The sequence below is a fragment of the Macaca mulatta genome, chromosome 20, assembly GCF_049350105.2.
Source record: "Macaca mulatta isolate MMU2019108-1 chromosome 20, T2T-MMU8v2.0, whole genome shotgun sequence".
Lineage (NCBI taxonomy): Eukaryota > Metazoa > Chordata > Mammalia > Primates > Cercopithecidae > Macaca > Macaca mulatta.
The window spans coordinates 62,439,104-62,460,602 of record NC_133425.1 but is presented as its reverse complement, the minus strand read 5'-3'; the positions used below and the strand labels follow the sequence as shown (position 1 = coordinate 62,460,602).

Sequence of the window (21,499 nt, the reverse complement as noted above, 5' to 3'; positions counted from 1 at the left end):
CCACACGCTGTGTTTATGGCCCTCTTGGGTGGGGGTCTGAACCTCCAGGCCCTAGATGTGCCCTGGGCAGCTGGCTCAGCCTGCAGCTAGAAAGAAGAAGGGAGACCTTGGCGACTCAAAATGGCTGGCTCCTGCTGGCATTCAACACCCGTTGGCCTGGATTTCCCCAACTCTGGGCAACTTCCAGTCCAGAAGCAGAATAACCAGAGCCAGGGCCAGGGCCAGGGCCAGGGCTGGGACAAATTATTTTTAGCAGAGTTGCTGGCAGCTGCCTGGTGGGTGCTGGGAGGTGGGATGGGGACTGAGTTTAATCCCTTCCCTCTTCTGGGCTGGGGTTTCCTCCCCAGGAGTCAAGCAGGTACCTCCACCTGCAACACTGTCAGAGCCGCCCCCACCCCCAGCAGCCCTCTCAGGGCCCCCAGGGGCTCACGGGGTGACACCAACCCTCACCCTGAAGAGTAGGCTCATTAGGGAGAATCTTCAACTCCAGGATGGGGAGAGAGTGGAAAGGATTTTGTGTGAAATGACACCCCCTAAATTCCAGCTCAGACCTGAACCTCTGGGGAGTGGGTGTCATGGGCAGAGAAGAGGGATCTCTGTCCAGCCTGTAACTCGTTTACTTGCTAAGAGGAAGACCGGCGACTTGGGGAGAGGGAAGGGAGAATTCACTCTCACGGGGCCAGACCGAATTCTTCCCCTGAGGGCAGTTGCTGCTCTTGGCTGGTTGAGTTTACCCTGCTGCCTGCCTCCGCATCACGTACTCCCCCGGCAGCCTCGCGCTCTCTCTCCTCACACACACACTCAGCCCCGGACCTTGCCTACCAGTCAGCCCCTCTATTCCCAGACAGCTACTGCTCCTCCCCTGGCGGGTAGGGCGGGGTGTCGGGTGTGCGAGGTCTGAGGAGGAGGGTGGGGGATTCCCCTGGTGGGGGTGGACAGACACGTCAGCCCCCGCAGCAGCGTGAACCGGGGGCGGGAGCGGGGGCGGGTGGAGGCTTAAATAGGCGACTCTGGAGCCAGAGCCCAGTGCGGGCTGAGAAGGCGGTGGCTGCAGCAGCAGCGGCGGCGGAGACCCAAGAGTCCGAGTCCAGACTACGAGTGGGTTGCATCCTAACCCGGATCCTAGTCCTGAGCGTGTCTGTGTGCGAGTGGGTGAGTGTCTTGGCGGAGCGGGGTCGGGGCGGCTGCAGATAGATGCGCCAGGTCCGGAGGGGTCCCCGGTGAGGGCGCCGCGACCTCGGGGCTGGGGGAGGGCTGCGGCGGGACCTCCGCCCGAGCATCCCGCCTGACTCCAGGTTGGGCAGGTGCGCCCCGGGTCCCGCCTCCCTCACGGCTTACACGGTCACCCGGGTTCCTGCTCCCCTAGACGGCCCCGGACACGATGACCCTGAACGGCGGCGACAGCGGAGCGGGCGGCAGCCGCGGCGGGGGCCGGGAGCGCGAGCGCCGTCGGGGCAGCACGCCCTGGGGCCCAGCGCCGCCGCTGCACCGCCGCAGCATGCCGGTGGACGAGCGCGACCTGCAGGCGGCGCTGGCCCCCGGGTCCCTGGCGGCGGCTGCGGCCGGGACGGGGACTCAGGGTCCCAGGCTGGACTGGCCCGAGGACTCTGAGGACTCACTCAGCTCGGGGGGCAGCGACTCTGACGAGAGCGTTTACAAGGTGCTGCTGCTGGGGGCGCCCGGCGTGGGCAAGAGCGCCCTGGCGCGCATCTTCGGCGGTGTGGAGGATGGTCCCGAAGCAGAGGCAGCAGGTGAGCGGATCGAGCTGTTCGCGAGAGGGGAGATCCCGGGGCTAGGACTGAGGGCTGAGACCAGGACTCAAAGCCGCAAATACCATGGAAGAATGTATTATTATTATTATTATTATTATTATTATTATTATTTTGAGACGGAGTTTCGCTCTTTCGCCCAGGCTGGAGTGCAGTGGCCCGATCTAGGCTCACTGCAACCTCTGCCTTCGGGTTTCAAGGGATTCTCCTGCCTCAGCCTCCAGAGTAGCTGGGATTACAGGCGCCCACCACCACCCCCGGCTAATTTTTGTGTTTTTAGTAGAGTTGGGGTTTCACCATGTTGGCCAGGCTGGTCTCGAACTTCTGACCTCGTGATCCACCCGCCTTGGCTTCCCAAGGTGCTGGGATTACAGGCGTGAGCCACCGCGCCTGGCCAATACTGTGGAATTCTATTCGTGTTTTCAGAATCACGCTTCTACCTACTCATTTCATAAATGGGGAAAGGAAAGGAGAAGGGACACCCCCTGGCCTTTGGTAGGGAAGAAATGCCCAGAGTAGAAGGCCAGGGCATAGATATGGCTGCTCTGTGGGATGGGACCGGACATCCCTCCCTGCCTATCAGGGACAGGTCAGAGTTTCGAACCAGAGGGATTTCTAAGAGAGGAGCCCTAGGTGGCCAAGGTCCCTAGGGAGCAGGACAGTCACTATTCTAACTCAGGCCACTGGGTCAGAGCCACCTTGGGACCCAGGCAGCAGGAGGACAGGGGGCATTGGAGCAGCCACCTGGGACATTGCTAGCTTGGGGGGCATGTGGGTAGAGGTCAGGCACACCATGCCCTCCAGCCCCCACTTCCCTGCCTGGCACTGCTGTTGCCACATACCAGCATCTGCAAGTGGAGTGGAGGATGAGGAGGGCTCTGGGGAGGAGCTGGAGGGTGTGGCCATAACAGGAAACCTGGCAGCAGGGGCTTTGACAGTCAGCTGGTAACCTGTTTACTGGTCTCCTGCCTAGGGCACACCTATGATCGCTCCATTGTGGTGGACGGAGAAGAGGCATCACTCATGGTCTACGACATTTGGGAGCAGGTAGGGTACAGGCTGAGACCCAGGGCAGGGGAGGGAGGAGTGAGTTGGGGTAGGGGTCTGGGAGTGCCAGGCTTGTGTCAGGGTCATGAGGACTGTTGGGCAGACTGTGTGTGTGTGTTCCCCAGGACGGGGGCCGCTGGTTGCCCGGACACTGCATGGCCATGGGGGATGCCTATGTCATCGTGTACTCAGTGACGGACAAGGGCAGCTTCGAGAAGGCCTCAGAACTGCGGGTCCAGCTGCGTCGTGCACGGCAAACAGATGATGTGCCCATCATCCTTGTGGGCAACAAGAGCGACCTGGTGCGCTCTCGTGAGGTCTCAGTGGATGGTGAGTAGGCGGCAGGTTGCAGGGGGAGGGAGTGCCCAGCTGGGCCCTGATATAGGCAGTCTTGGCTCAGCTTGAGTCCCTGGGGATAATCAGAGGCTAAAAATGTTCAGAAAGAAAACTGGCGGGGAGGGAAATGGGAGAGAGCCGGTGCCTGCTCACAGGGCTCCAGAAGGCCCCAGAGGGGTGGGGAAAGAACCAAATCTGATAGGGGAGCTGGGGGACCGCAGGGCCCTCCTCTCCTGCCCCTCTTGGTCCTGACCTGGCTGGTTTCGGGGTAAGTGGGTGGAAGAGAGTGTAGGGGAACAGGCCAGGAGGTCAGAGTCCTAGGTCTCGGCCATTCTTACAGTAGACTTGGCCCTGGGGAAGACCCGTCCCACTTGGCCTCAGCATCCTTTCCTATGGGTCCTGGTACTGAGCCCCTCAGAGGAACCCAGCAGTGACTTGGTGACCTTGCCCATGCAACCCGAATCCACTGCATCGTTTGTCATGATATAACCTCTAATTAAAAACTACTAAGTTGTGCCAGGCGCAGTGGCTCACGCCTGTAATCCCAGCACTTTGGGAGGCCGAGGCGGGCGGATCATGAGGTCAGGAGATCAAGACCCATCCTGGCTAGCACAGTGAAACCCGGTCTCTACTAAAAATACCAAAAATTAGCCAGGCATGGTGGCGGGCGCCTGTAGTCCCAGCTACTTGGGAGGCTGAGGCAGGAGAATGGCGTGAACCCAGGAGGCGGCGCTTGCAGTGAGCTGAGATTGTGCCAGTGCACTCCGGCCTGGGACACAGCAAGACTGTCTCAGAAAAAAAAAAACAAAAAACAAAACAAAACAAAAAACTAAGTTGTCCAACATACTTCTCATTTTCCTGTGTTTACTACTGTTGTACTTTAAGTATCAGGCTTCAAATTATTTCAATAAATGGATCTCCTTTTGAGGGCCACTGTTTTGGGGGCTCCTTAAATGAAGGCACTCTGCCTACTGGGTGACGCAGCAGGGACCAGTACCCTCAGTACAGGAGCTGGGGTCTCTGTGTTTTGGGGGAGGACCCTGCAAATTCTCGAGTGGCAGTTTCCATGGGTGGCCAGGGTTGGAGGGGACTCCTCACTCACCCACCCTTTATTTACTGGTGCCTGCCTGTCCCCACCCACACAGAGGGCCGGGCCTGCGCGGTGGTCTTTGACTGCAAGTTCATTGAGACATCAGCGGCATTGCACCACAATGTCCAGGCGCTGTTTGAAGGTGTCGTGCGCCAAATACGCCTGCGCAGGGACAGCAAAGAGGCCAACGCGCGACGGCAAGCAGGTACCCGGAGGCGAGAGAGCCTTGGCAAAAAGGCGAAGCGCTTCCTGGGCCGCATCGTAGCTCGTAACAGCCGGAAGATGGCCTTTCGCGCCAAGTCCAAGTCCTGCCACGACCTCTCGGTTCTCTAGGTCCCACCCGCTCTCAGTATGGTGGGAGACGGATGAACGGGTTGGTGGGCTGGCCCAGCCAACTGCCCCAGGAGCCTCAGGGCTGGCTCAGACTCTGGGTCCCTTGGAGCTGCCAGCCGGGTACCCCCAACCTCATGGTCGTGGACAGACAGACAGTGTTGCCCAGTGAGGCCAGGGGCCAGTGAGGGCTGGGCCCACAGAGATGCATGCGCAGGCTGATCTGCGTCCCAAGCAGCCGGAGCGCAGCCGCGGGGCAGGCCTGTGTGCCGGGAGAGGACTCTGACTTTTTTCACAACCCGGGTGTGCCTGCCCTGGAGGGAGGCTGTTCAGTGCTGTGGCTATTTGTTTACATGCAGATTTTTGTAATAAAGACTATTTCCTGATATGTCATGGCTGTTGACTGTCTTTCCTCCTATCTGGGCGCTTCAGGAGCTGGAAGGATTTCTGAAGTTGAGGGATGGGGGCTCACTGCCCCACCCTAGTGTGTGGCCATGATGTGTTAATGTGGGGGTCCGGATATAGCCAGCTGGAATGGGCATCGGGTCTGGCTGGGGGTTCAAGGAGCAGGAGACACAAACCCCTCCCAGTCCCTGTTATCCAGACTCTTCTCTTTCTGCATGGGGCCTGGCATTGCCCAACTGATTGAGGGTTCAATCACTCACTGTCCATAAAGGGAAACTGAGGCTGCTCAAGGGAGCACATTCTGCCCTGGGTCTCACAACCAGGCAGGAACCCTGAGTCTCACAACCAGGCAGGAACCCTGGGTCTGGCTCCACAGCTGGTATTTCTGCCCTGTTCCCTCTTGAAGGACCGGAATCAGCTGAGGTTGGGGATAGAGAATGCCGAGGGATGGTTTGTGAAGGCACACACAGGCACACTCAGCTCCACATGGCTCCTCCACCTCTTCGCTGGGATTGAGCCTCTGAGGAGGCCCTCACTGTTCTCTCCACCATGAGTATTCAGGCAAAAACATTTCATGCTCAGCATTGGCTAATTCAGTTTCGGTGGGAGCAGCTGCCTGGAGCCTGCCCTGCCTGGAATGAGAGGTCTTGCATTTGTATAGGAAGGTGTACTCGTGCTTGTGGTTGGGGATGCACCTGTCTCCCTGCCCACCCATGCCTGTGGCCCCCTCACGCTTGGCACAAGTGCTGCTAAGAGTTTTTATCTGCATGGTCTCAGGAAAAATCGTCCCCATTTGGTGCTGGGTGGGAAGTGGCTGAGTGGGGACTGGTATACAGGTCTGCCCATCTCCAAAGCCTGGAGGCAGCCTGGGGCGAGGTGGGGGGCAGTTTCTAAGAAGGTTCTGGGCCAGGGTCCATACGTTCCTTCCTTAGTTCAATTTATTCATTCCACAGACTCCAGGGAGCCCTGGCAACCTGGTTAGAATCCTGACTGCAGCTTGTTGAATTGCAGGAGGCGGCTTGAGGGCTGCCCCTCCATGTACCAGGGAATGCTGAGATTCACCCACGTGCTCCCCAGGGCAGAGGTAACTTCTCAGAGCTGTTGCTGCTCTGCCCCTCCTCCCAACATACTTCAAGGAATACAGAAGGCATGGTATTTTCAGAGCAAGTGAGGGTCCTCAGGCCTTCCTGGTTCTATCACTTATTGACTGTGTGACCGTAGGCAAACCACTCAGCTTCTCTGTGCCCCAGCGTGTGACATGGGTGCAATGCCCCTTCAGAACACAGTATGTGGCATAATGAAGGTATGTGCTCAGAGCAGTGCTGGGCACATAGCAGGAGCTTAACACGTTTGAAAACCCCTTCAACCTCTCCACAATGCACTGCTCCTGGTTGGGTGCCAGAGTGACCCTGAAGCAGGCACTCAGCTTGTGACAAGGCTGGGGGCAGCTGGGGGTAGCTTCTGACCTGAGAGAGACTAATCAGGTACACAGTGGGAAGGACTTCACGGGGACCATGGGAGGCTTCGCGGGGACCAAGGCTGGGGAGGGAATGGAGACCAGGATCTTCCCACCCTCTCCCCTCATTCCAGACTCCCAGGCCTCAGAAGTGTCTCCTGGCTCTGCTTGGCTGCACTCATTGCGGGGAGAGCCCGTGTTCAGCCCTGTAACTCCCTCAAGGTCACCTGAGCCGGTTTAATCTTCTTAGAGGCACAAGACCGCCCATTGTCTCAGCCCTGTCACTGTTGAGTGGCCAGTGTAAGGACTTGGGGAGCTCACAGGCTGCTGCACTCCCCCACCACAGGTCCCCCTGGGGGGTGGTCTGGAGCCCCAATACCCAGTTCCACTCATGCACTGCTCATCCATCCTTTGCCACCTCCAGCTCCTTGTCTTAGTTCCACAAGCCATGGGGAGTTGCCAGGGCAGAACGAGAGCCAGGTCATTTCTGAGTCCCTGAGTTCTGCTCTCAAGGGGCTCCCAGTCTAATGGAAGACGCAGACAATGACAATCTGGTGTCCTCTGTGTATTAATAGAGATAGCACATGGCATGGCGTGAGGGGGTGGGGCGTTCCCAGAGGAGACTCCTGAACCAGCCTGGGAACACAGGGGAAGTTTCCTGGAAAAAGGAGTATTTGAGCTGAATACTGAATCATGAGCAGGTGCTTACCACACAGATGAACGAGTGGGAAGGGTGTTCCAGGCACAAGGAACAGAGTGTGCAAGGGTGTGGCTGCAGACGCTGGAGCCTGGGAGATAAGTGAGACCAAGTCTGGAGCCACAGAAAAAGTAGTGTCCAGACCCAGAGGGCCAAGGAATACCCCCTGGGCTGTGTTGGGGTCGAGGGAGTGCCAGGCCAACCATCTCCCCACCTCCCGGGGCTGGCAGTCACGGATGCTGAGCAGCTCCTAACTTTCCAAAGTCAATGAGTAACTTGGGGGGCTGGGCGGGGCCAGGCCTGCTGCTATGGGCCCAGTGGCCTTTTCCATTCCTGAGCAAGCGTGGCTGAACCCTCCTACCTGCTCAAGTGCCCTGCCTTGCCCCACCCAGCCCAGCCTGGCCAGAGCTCCCTGGAGAAGAAGCCCTTTTGCTTAGCAGCTGGACCAAGGGAGCCAGTCTTGGGCATTGGAGGGTGAGGGGCTGGGAGTGGAGGGGAGGGCATGGCTGAGGCTGGGGTTGGTGGCGGGAAAAGGAGAAACACTGCCCTGTCCTCGCCGTCTGAGAAAGAATTCCCAGGGCCTCATCTTAGAGAGGTTGTTGATTTGTTGCTGCTCTGTCTGCCCAGCTCCATGACAAGGGCTGGAAAATGATGAGACAAGAGCCAGGCTCCTGCTCCGGGGGCTCTCCTTGTCTAGAAGGTGGCAGTGGGAGGCAGGACAGTCCAGGAGGCCCTGAGCTAGGAGGAATCTTCCTGTGGTCAAGTCCTCTGTGACCTTGGCCAGACCCCAGCCTTCAGGCCTTGCCAGCAACAAGAGGTGACTTCAGGAAGTGACGCTCCAAGTCTTCAGGAACTTTCCAGCTTCAAACTTTTGTGATTTGGGGGGTTGCTAGAAAATTACCACTTTGGGATCTGCAAGTTGGGGAGGCTATGGTGAGAAGGAGCTGAAGGTCTAGAGGTGAAATTCCGATAGAGTGCTTGAGGGGCCAAGAGCCCAGACGCAGGGTGGCTGGGCCTGGGGGCCTTGGTGGGCCTGGCTGAGGAGCAGGGCACTACCCTGCAGCAGATGGGGAACCTCAGCTCCTTTGCAGGGGAGGAAGAGGAGGCTAGCCTGCAGTGCGATCCCACTAGTTGTGTGTGTGGGATGGAAAGCCCCTCCCCACCCACCTGGGCTGGCTCCTCACTGCTATGTCCCTCAGGCCCGTCCTGACCATGGTCCCTGCCTGGCTGTGGCTGCTTTGCATCTCTGTCCCCCAGGTGAGCTGGGCACTGCCCCCACTCCTTCAGGTCTTGGCCTTGGGGGTTGACACCCTTGCCCCTAACTCCACCTGGACGAATTGCACTGACTGTGAGAACGGTGCAAAGCATGGGAGGGGTCAGAGCTGGGACTACAGAGCTATCGTGGGATGAGGAGGTCAAAGGCCAGAGCACGGGTGGATGGACTAAGGTACGGCCAGGCCCTGAGAAGGGGCAGAAATTCCCCTCTTTTGTTGGGTCCCAGTGCCCAGGCAGGAAGATAGAGCCTGGTGACAAGGTGAGAATCCTCCCACAGGCTCTCCCGGAGGCCCAGCCTGCAGAGCTGTCTGTGGAAATTCCAGAAAACTATGGTGGGAATTTCCCTTTATACCTGACCAAGGTGAGCCAGAGAGCTGGGGGGGTGGGAGGGTGGGGGGGATCCCTCCCCACAAAGTCCTGCTTCTCCTTCCTCTGGCACCCTTCCTCTTGCTGTTTCTCTTTGAAACCTTGCTTTCCAGAGAGTTATACATGTTATACAGGTTATCCATGTTATACAGGTTGAGTGTCCCCTATCTGAAATGCTTGAGACCAGAAGTGTTTCAGATTCTGGATTTTTTTTCAGATTTTAGAGTATTTGCATATAAATCATGAGATATCTTGGGGAATGCAACCCAAATCTAGACACGAAATTCATTTGTGTTTCATATACACCTTATACACATAGCCTGAAGGTAACGTTATACATTTTTTTTTCTTTTGAGACGAAGTTTCGCTCTTGGCCCCCTGGGCTGGAGTGCAGTAGTGCGATCTCAGCTCACTGCAACTTCCACCTCCTGGGTACAAGAGATTCTCCTGCCTCACCCTCCTGAGTAGCTGGGATTACAGGCATGCACCACCACACCCAACTAATTTTTTTTTTTTTTTTTTTTTTTTTTGTATTTTTAGTAGAGACAGGGTTTTGCCATGTTGGCCAGGCTGGTCTTGAACACCTGACCTCAGGTGATCTGCCCGTCTTGGCCTCCCGAAGTGCTGGGATTACGACTTTGGGATTTGCGAGCTGGGGAGGCTATGGCGAGAAGGAGCTGAAGGTATAGAGGTGAAATTCCAATAGAGTCCTTGAGGGGCCAAGAGCCCAGTGTGCGTCACTGCTCCTGGGTGAATATTTTTAATGATTTTGTGCATGAAACAAAGTTCTGACTATGTGTTGACTGTGACCTGTCACATGAGGTCAGATGCGGCATTCTCCACTTGTCACATCATGTTGATGCTCAAAAAGTGTCAGATTTTGGAGTATTTCAGATTTCAGATTTTCAGGTTAGAGATGTTCAACCTGCAGTGGGAATGACTAACAGATTTTAATCCTAGCGGAGAGTACAGCTTTAGGTTAAAGAATGAAATCTTGGTGATGAGGTTTCAAGCTTCAGAAAGAAGGGCAGGGAGTTTTGGGGAGCACCAGGTCCAGGGAAAAGAGTTCTGTCTCTGAGTCTCAGTCCTGATGCTTACTGACTGTGTGACCTCAGACAGGAGCCAGATGTCTCTGAGACTCAGTTTCCCCACATGCAAAATGAGGCCATCAGGTGGAAGGGGGTCATCTCCCAGGCCTGGCCACTGCTGCCTTCACTTCTGTTCACCCCCATCAGCTGCTGCTGCCCCGTGAGGGGGCTGAAGGCCAGATCATGCTGTCAGGGGACTCAGGCAAGGCAGCTCAGGGCCCATTTGCTATGGATCCAGATTCTGGCTTCCTGCTGGTGACCAGGGCCCTGGACCGAGAGGAGCAGGCAGAGTACCAGCTACAGGTATGGCTGGGCCAGGTGTGGGGGAGCGCAGGCAAGGCAGGGCCAGACGCTGATTCCCCTTTCCTGCCAGGTCACCCTGGAGACACAGGATAGACGTGTTTTGTGGGGTCCACAGCCTGTGCTTGTGCGTGTGAAAGACGAGAATGACCAGGTGCCCCATTTCTCTCAAGCCATCTACAGAGCTCAGCTGAGCCGGGGCACCAGGCCTGGTGAGTGACCAGGTCAGACAATTTACAGTAAGGTCAGGTGGGCCTTGATGGAACGGCGGAGAGCAAAGAGATGGCCAGACAGTTGGCATAGGACAGGTCAGCCATTTCTGTCCCATTTCTTTTCTTGCTTTGCTTTGCTTTTTTGTTTTGTTTTGTTTTGTTTTTTTGTTTTTGTTTTTGTTTTTCTGAGATAGAGTCTCACTCTGTCGCCCCCCAGGCTGGAGTGCAATGGCGTGATCTTGGCTCGTTGCAACCTCTGCCTCCTAGGTTTAAGCAATTCTCCTGCCTCAGCCTCCCAAGTAGCTGGGATTACAGGTGCCTGCCACCAAACCTGGTTAATTTTTTGTATTTTTAGTAGAGCCGGGGTTTTGCCTTTTCGGCCAGGTTGGTCTCGAACTCCTGGCCTCAGGTGATCCGCCCACCTCGATCTCCCAAAGTGCTGGGATTACAGGCATGAGCCACTGAGCCTGGCCCATCCTGTACCATTTCTGTCCCATCTTGTACCTCCCTACTCCACTGAGGGTACCATCCACTCTTGGCCTCAGTTTGCTCATCTGGGAAGTAGGACGAAAAGCCGTGACTCATCTCCAGAGTCCTGATGTGATGATGGATAGGGAAGAAAGGACAGAGGAGAAATAGGAGAGGCATGGGAGACTCTCCCCACCCTCTCTATCCCTTACAGTTTACCCTCCCACCATGAACCAGGCATCCCCTTCCTCTTCCTTGAGGCTTCAGACCAGGATGAGCCAGGCACAGCCAACTCGGATCTTCGATTCCGCATCCTGAGCCAGGCTCCAGCCCAGCCTTTCCCAGACATGTTCCAGCTGGAGCCTCGGCAGGGGGCTCTGGCCCTCAGCCCCAAGGGTGAGCCTGAGCAGGGTGTGCTGGGGAGGGAGGGTCAGTGAAAGCTGGAGAAGGTGGTATCTGAACCATAAGACAAGCATGGGTGGGAACTTGAGAGGTAAAAAAGGAGGGACGGGCACTCTAGGTGGAGACAGCAACAAGGCAGGGGGCTGTGGAGGCAGGGCCAGGCATGTAGAGTTAGGAAATGGTGTGAATGGAGGGCCTCAACTCCACGCTCCATGGAGACCTGGGCCTAAGGAACAAGGATAGGAACAGTCTAAGGGGTTACAGCCTAAGATGTTGCTGGGCGACCTTGTGACTGATGGCAGAAGAGACCTGGACCTAGAAGTTCAAACCAGAGGCATGAACTAGGGATGGAAAGAAAAGTGAATCAGACACCATCATAGCCAGCCATGCATTCACCCACCTACCACCCAACCACCTACACAGTCCATCCAATCACCCATCACTACACTCTTCCATTCTCACACTCAAACTCCCATCCACCTACCAAGTCAACCACCCATTCATCCAAGCAGCCCATCATCTACCGTCTACCTACCTCCTCATCCTGGTCATCCACCTACCCCTCTAGTCTATCATGCATTCATTGTGTGGAGAGATACGGAGGTGGCTTTGCAAACCGTCATGTCCTGGTTGGAGGCTCACAATAGTGCTTAAAGTTCCTCTCTTCCCTTGGCCAAGAGAGTGTCCCAGTCACCGGCCGTATGCTTGGTTTTGTGTCTGGTATCTGCTGAGAATGATGCCCTGGCCGCTGCTCCCCAGCTGCCTGCTCAGTTGACCATCCTCCCTGTTCTAGGGAGCACCAGCCTTGATCACGCCCTGGAGAAGACCTACCAGCTGTTGGTACAGGTCAAGGACATGGGCGACCAGGCCTCAGGCCACCAGGCCATTGCCACTGTGGAAGTCTCCATCATAGAGAGCACCTGGGTGCCCCTAGAGCCTATCCACCTGGCAGAGAATCTCAAAGTCCTATACCCGCACCACATTGCCCAGGTGAGTAAGTGGCTGTCAGTGGCTGAAGCAGCCCCATGGATGGTGCAGCTGGGCCCAAGACTCATGGATATTTGGGGGCTGGGTCTGGAACTCACATGACCCCTGCTCCTCCCTCCACTCCTCCCATCACTTCCTGCTATGGACTGGGGTGTTCAAAGCCCCGGGCGCAGGCCCACAGCCCCTCGCCTGCCCTGCCATCCTCTAGCAGGCGTGATTCTGTGCTCTGACCTCTTGAACTTGCCCAAGGCTTCCTCAGGGAGAACAGCTGCTACCTCTTGCTGCCATAGGGATTGTCACCCCGGGCTAGGAATGTCTCAGGCCTCTTCTAGGAATGCCCTGGGGTCAGGCCCAGGCTGAGACGGTAGAAAATAAAGTAACCTGGTCACTCAGGCACGTTGGGCAGGGTCCAGGTTTGGACCAGGGCAAGGCCACTAACAACATGTACCCTGAACAGAAGGATCCCACCTGGACTCCAGGCCCAGGAAGGGCAGCACCTTGCCTGGGTCACACAGTTGCGGCTCAGGCTCCTCACACAGAAATCAGATGGGGCACAAGGGCTGACATGGATTGCTCCTGCCCCTTGGCCCGGGATGTCCCCCCCAGGTACACTGGAGTGGGGTTGATGTGCACTATCGCCTGGAGAGCCATCCCCTGGGACCGTTTGATGTGGATGCAGAGGGAAACCTCTACGTGACCAGAGAGCTGGACACAGAAGCCCAGGCTGAGGTGATATGAACGGGGAGTCAGGGACGCAGGCTGGGGGTGCTTGGTCACTGTCTAGTTGGCTTTTGGGGGTGTCACAACTACAATAGAGGCTGAGGCGGTGGGAAAGAGACCCGAAGAGCTGCAGCTGGCCCACCAGAAGGAAACTCAGAGCCAGGCAAGGCTGGAACTGCCCTTGGTCCTGACCTGAAGCCCCCTACTGCCCACCACAGTACGTGCTCCAGGTGTGGGCTCAGAATTCCCGTGGCGAGGATTATGCAGCCCCTCTGGAGCTGCATGTGCTGGTGATGGATGAGAATGACAACGTGCCTGTCTGCCCTCCACGTGGCCCCGCAGTCAGCATCCCTGAGCTCAGCCCCCCAGGTGAGCTATGGGATGGGAGAGGGGCGAAGTCTCTATGAACCACCCAGTCTTGCTCTTCTCTGGGATAAGGACCCAGCCTCAGGCTCCATGTCAATGTCCCTCCGTAACATACACACACACACACACACACACACACAAGCTCAAGTTCAGTTCGGCACAAAATAAGGAGTGGGTGGGGTAAGGCCTCCAGGCTGGGCTGTGGTCCTAGCCAGGCGGGTGCTGTCTTGCAGGTACTGAAGTGACTAGACTGTCAGCAGAGGATGCAGATGCCCCAGGCTCCCCCAATTCCCATATTGTGTATCAGCTCCTGAACCCTGAGTCTGAGGATGGGGTAGAGGGGAGAGCCTTCCAGGTGGACTCCACTTCAGGCAGTGTGACACTGGGGGCACTCCCACTGCAAGCTGGCCAGAACATCCTGCTTTTGGTGCTGGCCATGGACCTGGCAGGCGCAGAGGGTGGTAAGTGCCCTGATTGGTGACCCAGGTCCCCATGACCCCATGAGACCCCATGAGAGCCCTCTGTTCCTACCCTGACCTCACCAACATGTCCTCCCTGCCCTAGGCTTCAGCAGCACGTGTGAGGTCGAAGTCGAAGTCACAGACATCAATGATCACGCCCCTGAGTTCACCACTTCCCAGGTAAGCAGACGCAGGGGAGAAGACCTTGGGAAGGATGCTGGCAGGGGGCTCACTCACCATCCCTCCTCCTTCTCCAGATTGGGCCTATAAGCCTCCCTGAGGATGTGGAGCCCGGGACTCTGGTGGCCATGCTCACAGCCACTGATGCTGACCTCGAGCCCGCCTTCCGCCTCATGGATTTTGCCATTGAGAGGGGAGACATGGACGGGACCTTTGACCTGGATTGGGAGCCAGACTCTGGGCATGTTGGACTCAGACTCTGCAAGGTGAGGGCCGGGGTGGCTGGGAAAGGGGTCCACACACACACGCATGCATGCACGTGTGCCTTGACTAGGCCCCCACAGTGACCTGGGCCTCCTGATTCCAGAACCTCAGCTATGAGGCAGCTCCAAGTCACAAGGTGGTGGTGGTGGTGCGGAGTGTGGCAGAGCTGGTGGGGCCAGGCCCAGGCCCTGGAGCCACGGCCACGGTGACTGTGCTGGTGGAGAGAGTGATGCCACCCCCAAAGTTGGACCAGGAACGCTACGAGGCCAGTGTCCCCATCAGTGCCCCAGCTGGCTCCCTCCTGCTGACCATCCAGCCCTCCGACCCCATCAGCCGATCCCTCAGGTGAGCCAAAATCCCAGCCCCTTACCTGGACTGGATTTCCCCTGCTCCCTGGGGATGACCCCAGGGCCTCAGAGGGGACTCATATTATCTACAGCCTGCAATATTTTTCAAACTATGGCAAATGCCAAGATTGTGACTCCTGGCAGGGATCCGGGCTGGATGGACTGGGTGGGGCACGGAGAGGGGTGTTTTGGACCCCATGAGAGCTCGGATTATGCTTCAGCACCTGGAGGGAGGACCAGGCCCTCCTCCAATGCCCCCCAACAGATTACAGACAAACAAGGTTGTTCCCAGACTCTGATTCCTTCACAGAGTGACCTGGAGTGAGCAAAGTTGAAATGGGCCTCCCAGGCTCTAAGAGTTTCTCCCCTACCCGCATGATCTGTTGTTCATCCCACACCCACTACCACCACCATCACCACAAATCCTGAAGCTGGAGAGACAGACTGGGCATCCCAGGCTTTGCTGTGGCCTCTGAGTCACAGAGAGGATGTGGAATTTAAGCAAATCATATAGCCCTGGGCGATTCTGAACAAAACTCTATATGTAGTCCCAGTACCTCCTCACCCGCTTCCTTGGGTGGCAGGTTCTCCCTAGTCAATGACTCAGAGGGCTGGCTCTGCATTGAGAAGGTCTCCGGGGAGGTGCACACCGCCCAGTCCCTGCAGGGCACCCAGCCTGGGGACACCTACACAGTGCTCGTGGAGGCCCAGGATACAGGTATGGCCAGGAAGTGGTGGGAGCCCCTGGGAGGGGGTACAAACCTCAGGCAGACAGACAGCAGGACTGAGCTTCCTCCCAGAGGCCCTCGCTGGCAACCCCCAGCCCCAAGCAGGAGAGGCAGATATGAAGCTGGGTTCAATGTTCCTCTCTGAGAACGGATCTACTCCTCTGGTGGACAGGTCTGGCGTCTGCTCCCCTCGCTGACCACTCTCCTAGATCGACATGCAAAATCTCCCAACCTTGTCCTTTAGCCCCTGGAGGGCCTCTCAGGGTGTCAGCTTCAGGGACTGGTACAGGGCTGGGGAGGTGGCAGAAGGACCAGGGGCTGCCCCGGGGAAGAAGTGCTGGAGTGAATGGGCCACTGGAGCCGGGGAGGGGGGACTCTGAACACTGCTCAGGACAGAGAGCTGGCCCCTGTGTGGGGAGCCCTGGGAGGCAGGTTTCAGCTCTGAGTTGGGCTGTGATACAGGGCAGACCCAGCAGCAGTGAGCTCTGTTACAGTCAAGGATGTCCACAGTGGCATGGAGATGATGACAGGTGAAGAGAAGCATGGAGGGTGAGTGGCAGAGGAGTCTGTAGGGCGAGACTCATGGGCTGTGGGAGCAGCACAGGGACCTCAGAGCTCACCCCTGCCCCTGCCAACACCTGGCCAGCTCAGCGCTGCCTCTTCTGCAGATGAGCCGAGACTGAGCACCTCTGTGCCCCTGGTGATCCACTTCCTGAAGGCCCCTCCTGCCCCAGCCCTGACTCCCGCCCCTGTGCCCTCCCGATACCTCTGCACGCCCCGCCAGGACCACGGCGTGATCGTGAGTGGACCCAGCAAGGACTCCGATCTGGCCAGTGGACACGGTCCCTACAGCTTTGCCCTTGGCCCCAACCCCACGGTGCAACGGGATTGGCGCCTCCAGACTCTCAATGGTGTGTGGTGGGGAAAGGGAGGGAGGCTGTGGCCAAGGCAGGGAGGGGGTGTCACTTGGAAGTGAGATGCCCTTCTACCATGGGGGTGGGGCTGGGAATAGGGGGAGCAGCCCCCAGAGGGCCTGTCCAGGCTGGTGACCCTGGTCATTGCCTGCTGTCCCAAAAGGTTCCCATGCCTACCTCACCTTGGCCCTGCACTGGGTGGAGCCACGTGAACACATCATCCCCGTGGTGGTCAGCCACAATGCCCAGATGTGGCAGCTCCTGGTTCGAGGTGAGGGTGGACTTGGGTGCAGCCTGCAGTTCCTGAGGGAACTGCTGGCATGCAGGGGGAGGGAGCTGGGTACAAATGCATATGGGCTGGGCTCCTCATGTGGACAGCACATGCCTGTGCACACTTGCACACCTATGGCTGGGCACACACACCTGTGTGCACACAGGAACAGGCACAGAGGCACATACATTTTTTTTTGAGACAGAGTCTCACTCTGTCACCCAGGCTGTAGTGTAGTGGCACGATCTCAACTCACTACAACCTCCACCTCCCAGGTTCAAGCAATTCTCCTGCCTCAGACTCCCGAGTAGCTGGGATTACAGGTGTGCACCATCACGTCCAGCTAATTTTGGTATTTTTAGTAGAGACGGGGTTTCACCATGTTGGCCAGGCTGGTCTTGAACTCCTGGCTTAAGTGATCCACCCATTTCGGCCTCCCAAAGGGCAGGGATTACAGGTGTGAGCCACCACTGCGCCTGGCCAGTGCATATATCTTCACACATACGTGAATACACACATGTGCAAAAACACACACATATCAGCCAGGTGGCTGGGCTGGGGGCTCTGAGCTGCTGGGGAGTCCTCCCCTCCCTACTCTTACTTTCCTCCCCTCTCCCCCCAGTGATCGTGTGTCGCTGCAATGTGGAGGGGCAGTGCATGCGCAAGGTGGGCCGCATGAAGGGCATGCCCACGAAGCTGTCGGCAGTGGGCATCCTTGTAGGCACCCTGGTAGCAATAGGTAATGGAGTTTGGACATTACCTGCGTGGGCGAGGGCGATGGGTGGTTGGAACCACAGCCTCCAAATAAACACTTTTGTCCCCATGGTGCCCCCAGCTCTGAAAAGGAAGCCCCCAACTCTCCTAGTCATGATGTGCCTGCCCCTTTGATCATAGTCATTGTCATTATCGTTGATAATAGCATCTACGGTTACATGATTGCACATTGACTGGGTGGCAGGGACTATTGCCCGGAATCCTCCCAGCAACACTGTGAGGCAGATCCTCGTATCTCCCCATTTCGCAGATGAGGTCACTGAGGTTCAGAGAGGTTAAGTGACTGGTCCAAGGTTACACAGTCAGGTTGTGACACAGCCCAGGTCTTTCTAGCCTAATTGTGTCAGTCTAAGCCACCCCTTCCATCCCCTTTATTTCTTTAGCCCCTCAAATTTTGTCCTTGCTGGTTGTCCTTGCTGGTTCTAGCACACTGCTGTGATGAGCCTTTCTCTTGGAGGTCCATGGAGTTGGGGTCCAACTTACTGGTTCCCCAGTGTCCCCCAGAGAAGGGGACTTTGGAGGCTGAATATACTGGGACAGCCTCAGAGGGATAGGGGCCAAGCAGGCCGAGCAGTCAAGCTTCTCCAGGCACCAGGACCACAGAGTCATACCCAGCCCAGCCTCGGGATGCTGTCCAGGAAACTCATCTCTTCATTAAGCCAATGCCAATCACAGGAAGTCCCTCGTGAAGAACAAGTCCCACAGCCCCTTCTGAGGCCTGATCCATCCCTCTTGGGTCCCACAGGAATCTTCCTCATCCTCATCTTCACCCACTGGACCCTGTCAAGGAAGAAGGACCTGAATCAACCAGCAGACAGTGTACCACTGAAGGCGACCGTCTGAATGGCCTAGGCAGCTCTAGCTGGGAGCTTGGCCTCTGGCTCCATCCGAGTCCCCCGGGAGAGAGCCCAGCACCCAAGATCCAGCAGGGAACAGGACAGAGTAGAAGGCCCTCCATCTGCCCTGGGGTGGAGGCACCATCACCATCACCAGGCACGTCTCCAGAGCCTGGACACCGACTTTATGGACTGTCCATGGGAGTGCTCCAAATGGCAGGATGTTTGCCCAATAATAAAGCCCCAGAGAGCTGGGCTGGGCCCTACGGGATTGGTGTGTCTGTGTCTCAGTGTCTATGTGTGCATGTGTGTGTGTGAGTGTGCGCATACCTGCTCGTGTGCACACACCTGCTCTTTCATCCCTTCCCCATCTCCTGCCACATAGAAAGGGTCTGGGCTTGAAAGACAAGACTGAGGTCCCCTGCAGGGAAGGACATGAAGACATCATATGGGCTATTGGTGAGAGCTTGGGACCACAGCAAAGTGGGTCATTTTTGTGGGCATCCAGAGCTCACCATTCGCAGATCCTGGATGGGTGAACACTAGGCAGGTGATGGTCAAGGAGGGGTGCCTTTGAGGGTGTCATCTCTGTGTTTTCCTGGATGTCATCTTTGCTATGGGAAGGCAAAACCTTGTGAGTCTCCATCTTCTGCTCATGTATGAGCACCTTGTGCTCCTGTGCATGAGTCACCTACACCCAGGGATGGGCAGAGGTCCCTCAGTCTCTACAGGGGCCTGGGCAGGATGGTGAGGCCCCATGGGTCAGGAGCGTGAGAGGTGAGGCTGGAGATGTGTCCTTCTGCCCCAGTGCAGGCTCCAAGGCAAGCCACTGCTGTGTTTCACACACAGGCTGGTGAGTGCATGAGGGCATCTGCAGGAAATCAGAGAAGGGGAGTCACTTAGATGGACACCATCGGAGCGGGACAGGCACCTCTGTGGCTTACTCTGGAACTGCCCCTCTCTGAGGTTAACCCCTGGCCCTGGCCCAAGATTAAGCCATGTCCTGATGCTCTGCTGAGCCGGGCTAAGCTCTGCTAAGAGCTGAGCTCTCCAGATTGACCTTTAATCCCTGATCTGTGGGTGACCCCAGATACAAGCTGATCCCCTATGTCCCCTTCTCAACCATCTCTGGGGAGTCAAGGTGGGACTTGCTGTCCCAAGCACCATGAGCTGATGATGGTAAATCACGGGGAAGGGAGAAAAACAACCTCTGTGGGGCCCAGGCACTATTTTTAGGAGATAATCTCTCCACTGTTGGCAGATTCTGTGGGATAGGGGCCAAGCCAAGCCCAGCTAAGAGAGACAGGGCGGGCAATCTGGCGAAGACTCAGCTAGGATCCCCAGCCCAGGGGTTGGACTCTGAGGCTGGCCCCTGTCATTCTGGCTCAGGTACCCCCACTGCAGGCTCTGCTGACTACCCTTGTCCAGGCAGGGCTTCCCTGCCCCTCTGCCAGGATATCCTCTGCTCGGCCTGCATGCACTCAGAAATCTTCAGGGTGCAAACCTTCTGGAGGTAGTGTCTCATCTAATCTTTCCATCAACCTACAAGGGTGGATTATTGGCCCCATTTTTCAGTGGGGAATCTTGAAGGTCAGGGAGGTTAAGGGCCGTAGCTGGGAGTCTTAGAACCAGGGCACATGGCATAACATGGTCGAGGACCATGTTACCTCTCTGGAAATGTCCACAGTATTCAGGTGGTCTCTGCTACCCCAAGATCTCCCAGCAGGGCCTTAGCGATCACCCAGATCAGCTCCTTCTTGTAAAGATGGAAAGGTGAATTGCAAAGAGAAGGAGGGAAGTTTGTAGGTTCATACAGCCATAAGATGCGTCACTTGAGCTATAACCACCACTTTCTGGCCTTCATCCTAGATGGATAAGTAGGGAGATAGGAGGGTGCGTGGGTGAGTGGATAAGTGGATGGCTAGGCAGATGCATGGCCGGATGGATTGGTGGGTAGATGGATGGGTGGGTTGGTAATCAGGTGGGTGGGAGACCCACAGACGAAAGGGTAGATGACAGGATACCAGGACAAATGAAGGCATCTTTTCTAGTTTGAGGGCTTCTTCCTTGGGCCTCCAGGTCCCAGACCACTCTTGGTTGTGTCGGTGCTGAAGTTGTCTGCCAGGTCCACAAGCCCCTTCTCCACAGACAAGGGCCCAGGTTCCTTGGGCATCTGGGGATATAAAACTCTCCTGTATCCTCAGTCCCGTTCTGCAGAGGAAGGTGGCCAGGTGCAGTGGCTCACGCCTGTAATCCCAGCACTTTGGGAGGCCAGGGTGAGAGGACTGCTTGAAGCCAGGAGTTCAAGGCCAGCCTAGGCAACAAAGTGAAACTCTATCTCTACATAAATAGAGAAAGAGAGAAAGGTGAGGATCAGAGAGGGGATGTGGCTTGTCCTGGGTTGCAGAGGAAGAGAGACACAAAGCTGATTGGTCTTTAGGCTTGGCAGTGGGTCAGTGAATGCCTGTGGAGATTAATGCTAGTGAGGCAGGCTTCATTCTGCAGTCAGGGCCTCGCCCCTGCTAGAGCAAGGTGGGGGCCAACCAATAGCTGTCTGGGTAGAAGAACATTTGTTGTGCTTATCCATGCGATGTGTTCCCAGGAAAACTGCTTCACCTCTCTGAGCCTTGGCTTACTTGGTGATACAAGTTTTTGTAGTTAGGCAAACTACATGAAATAATCCCTGCACAATGCATTTAGCATAGTGCCAGGCACTACAGGGCTCAGTAAATGTGGCTTTCCCCAGTACATGGATTGTTGAGGGACCTACAGCCCCACACTTACACACACTCCCTAGAGGTCCCAAGAGGCCCAGGCTTTTGGGAGGGAGTTTGGAGAGGGGCCCCAGCTCCAGCCCCAATGCAAGAGTGCAAGACACCCCTTCTAGCCCCAGCTCCCTTCCAGTGTCCAGGTGCTCACTGGGTCTGTGATGTCCAGGGTCTCACGGGGCTCTGGGCTGGAGCTGGAGGGGGTTGTGGGGTTGGCCCCAGCAGAGCCTCATGCTGCCCCTCTCCTTGGCCCCTTCCAGAGGCACTAGGCCAGATCAAAGGGACCCAGCTCGGAGGATCGGGAGGCAGCTTGGAAAGAATGTAAACATGAGGATATTTTTAAACTTTTTCCAGCCCCAGCAATTAGGGCTCTTGAAGCCAGAGGCCCAGAGGTCAGTCTGGTCCTCACCCACAAAGAAAGCAACAGTCTCAGAGACCCCACCCCACCCACACCTACCTACACCCACCCAGGACTCTAGCTGGGGCCTTGGGGGAGAAGTTCTTCCTAGGACATCACCTCCAGACACGCTGCCGTGGCGCGACGATGCATTTCTAATGCGAGGGACTCAGCGGCGTGGGGCCCTGACTTAAGGGGTGGTGGGGGCCTACCAGACAGGGCTGGTGTTGGAAGACGGAGCTTGG

At 56.7% G+C, this 21,499-nt stretch overlaps 2 protein-coding genes across 11 annotated transcripts; both read left to right on the top strand.

The window, feature by feature from the left end:
• Positions 1–326: 326 nt before the first annotated feature.
• Positions 327–4,958, top strand: RRAD (RRAD, Ras related glycolysis inhibitor and calcium channel regulator). Its single transcript, XM_001086160.5, has 5 exons — positions 327–1,152; positions 1,367–1,751; positions 2,743–2,816; positions 2,942–3,146; positions 4,298–4,958. Exons 2-5 carry the CDS (start codon positions 1,382–1,384, stop codon positions 4,573–4,575), a joined length of 927 nt encoding a protein of 308 aa, XP_001086160.1. The 5' UTR covers positions 327–1,152; positions 1,367–1,381; the 3' UTR covers positions 4,576–4,958.
• Positions 4,959–7,164: 2,206 nt separating this feature from the next.
• Positions 7,165–18,360, top strand: CDH16 (cadherin 16). 10 transcript variants are annotated; one of them, XR_013410991.1, is made up of 18 exons: positions 7,165–7,604; positions 8,330–8,387; positions 8,683–8,766; positions 10,007–10,162; positions 10,233–10,371; positions 11,077–11,235; positions 12,035–12,231; positions 12,835–12,957; positions 13,167–13,317; positions 13,548–13,775; positions 13,879–13,955; positions 14,033–14,221; positions 14,323–14,564; positions 15,151–15,284; positions 15,963–16,253; positions 16,336–16,479; positions 17,102–17,218; positions 17,999–18,360. XR_013410991.1 is itself a non-coding variant. In XM_015126349.3 (18 exons), exons 2-18 carry the CDS (start codon positions 8,343–8,345, stop codon positions 18,094–18,096), a joined length of 2,490 nt encoding a protein of 829 aa, XP_014981835.1. In that variant the 5' UTR covers positions 7,165–7,604; positions 8,330–8,342; the 3' UTR covers positions 18,097–18,360. The 10 variants fall into 10 exon arrangements, 8 of the variants coding, with proteins under 8 accessions (XP_014981835.1, XP_077840256.1, XP_077840257.1 ...); XR_013410990.1 differs by having other exon boundaries at positions 16,316–16,479; XM_015126349.3 differs by having other exon boundaries at positions 15,963–16,205; positions 16,372–16,479.
• Positions 18,361–21,499: the final 3,139 nt, after the last annotated feature.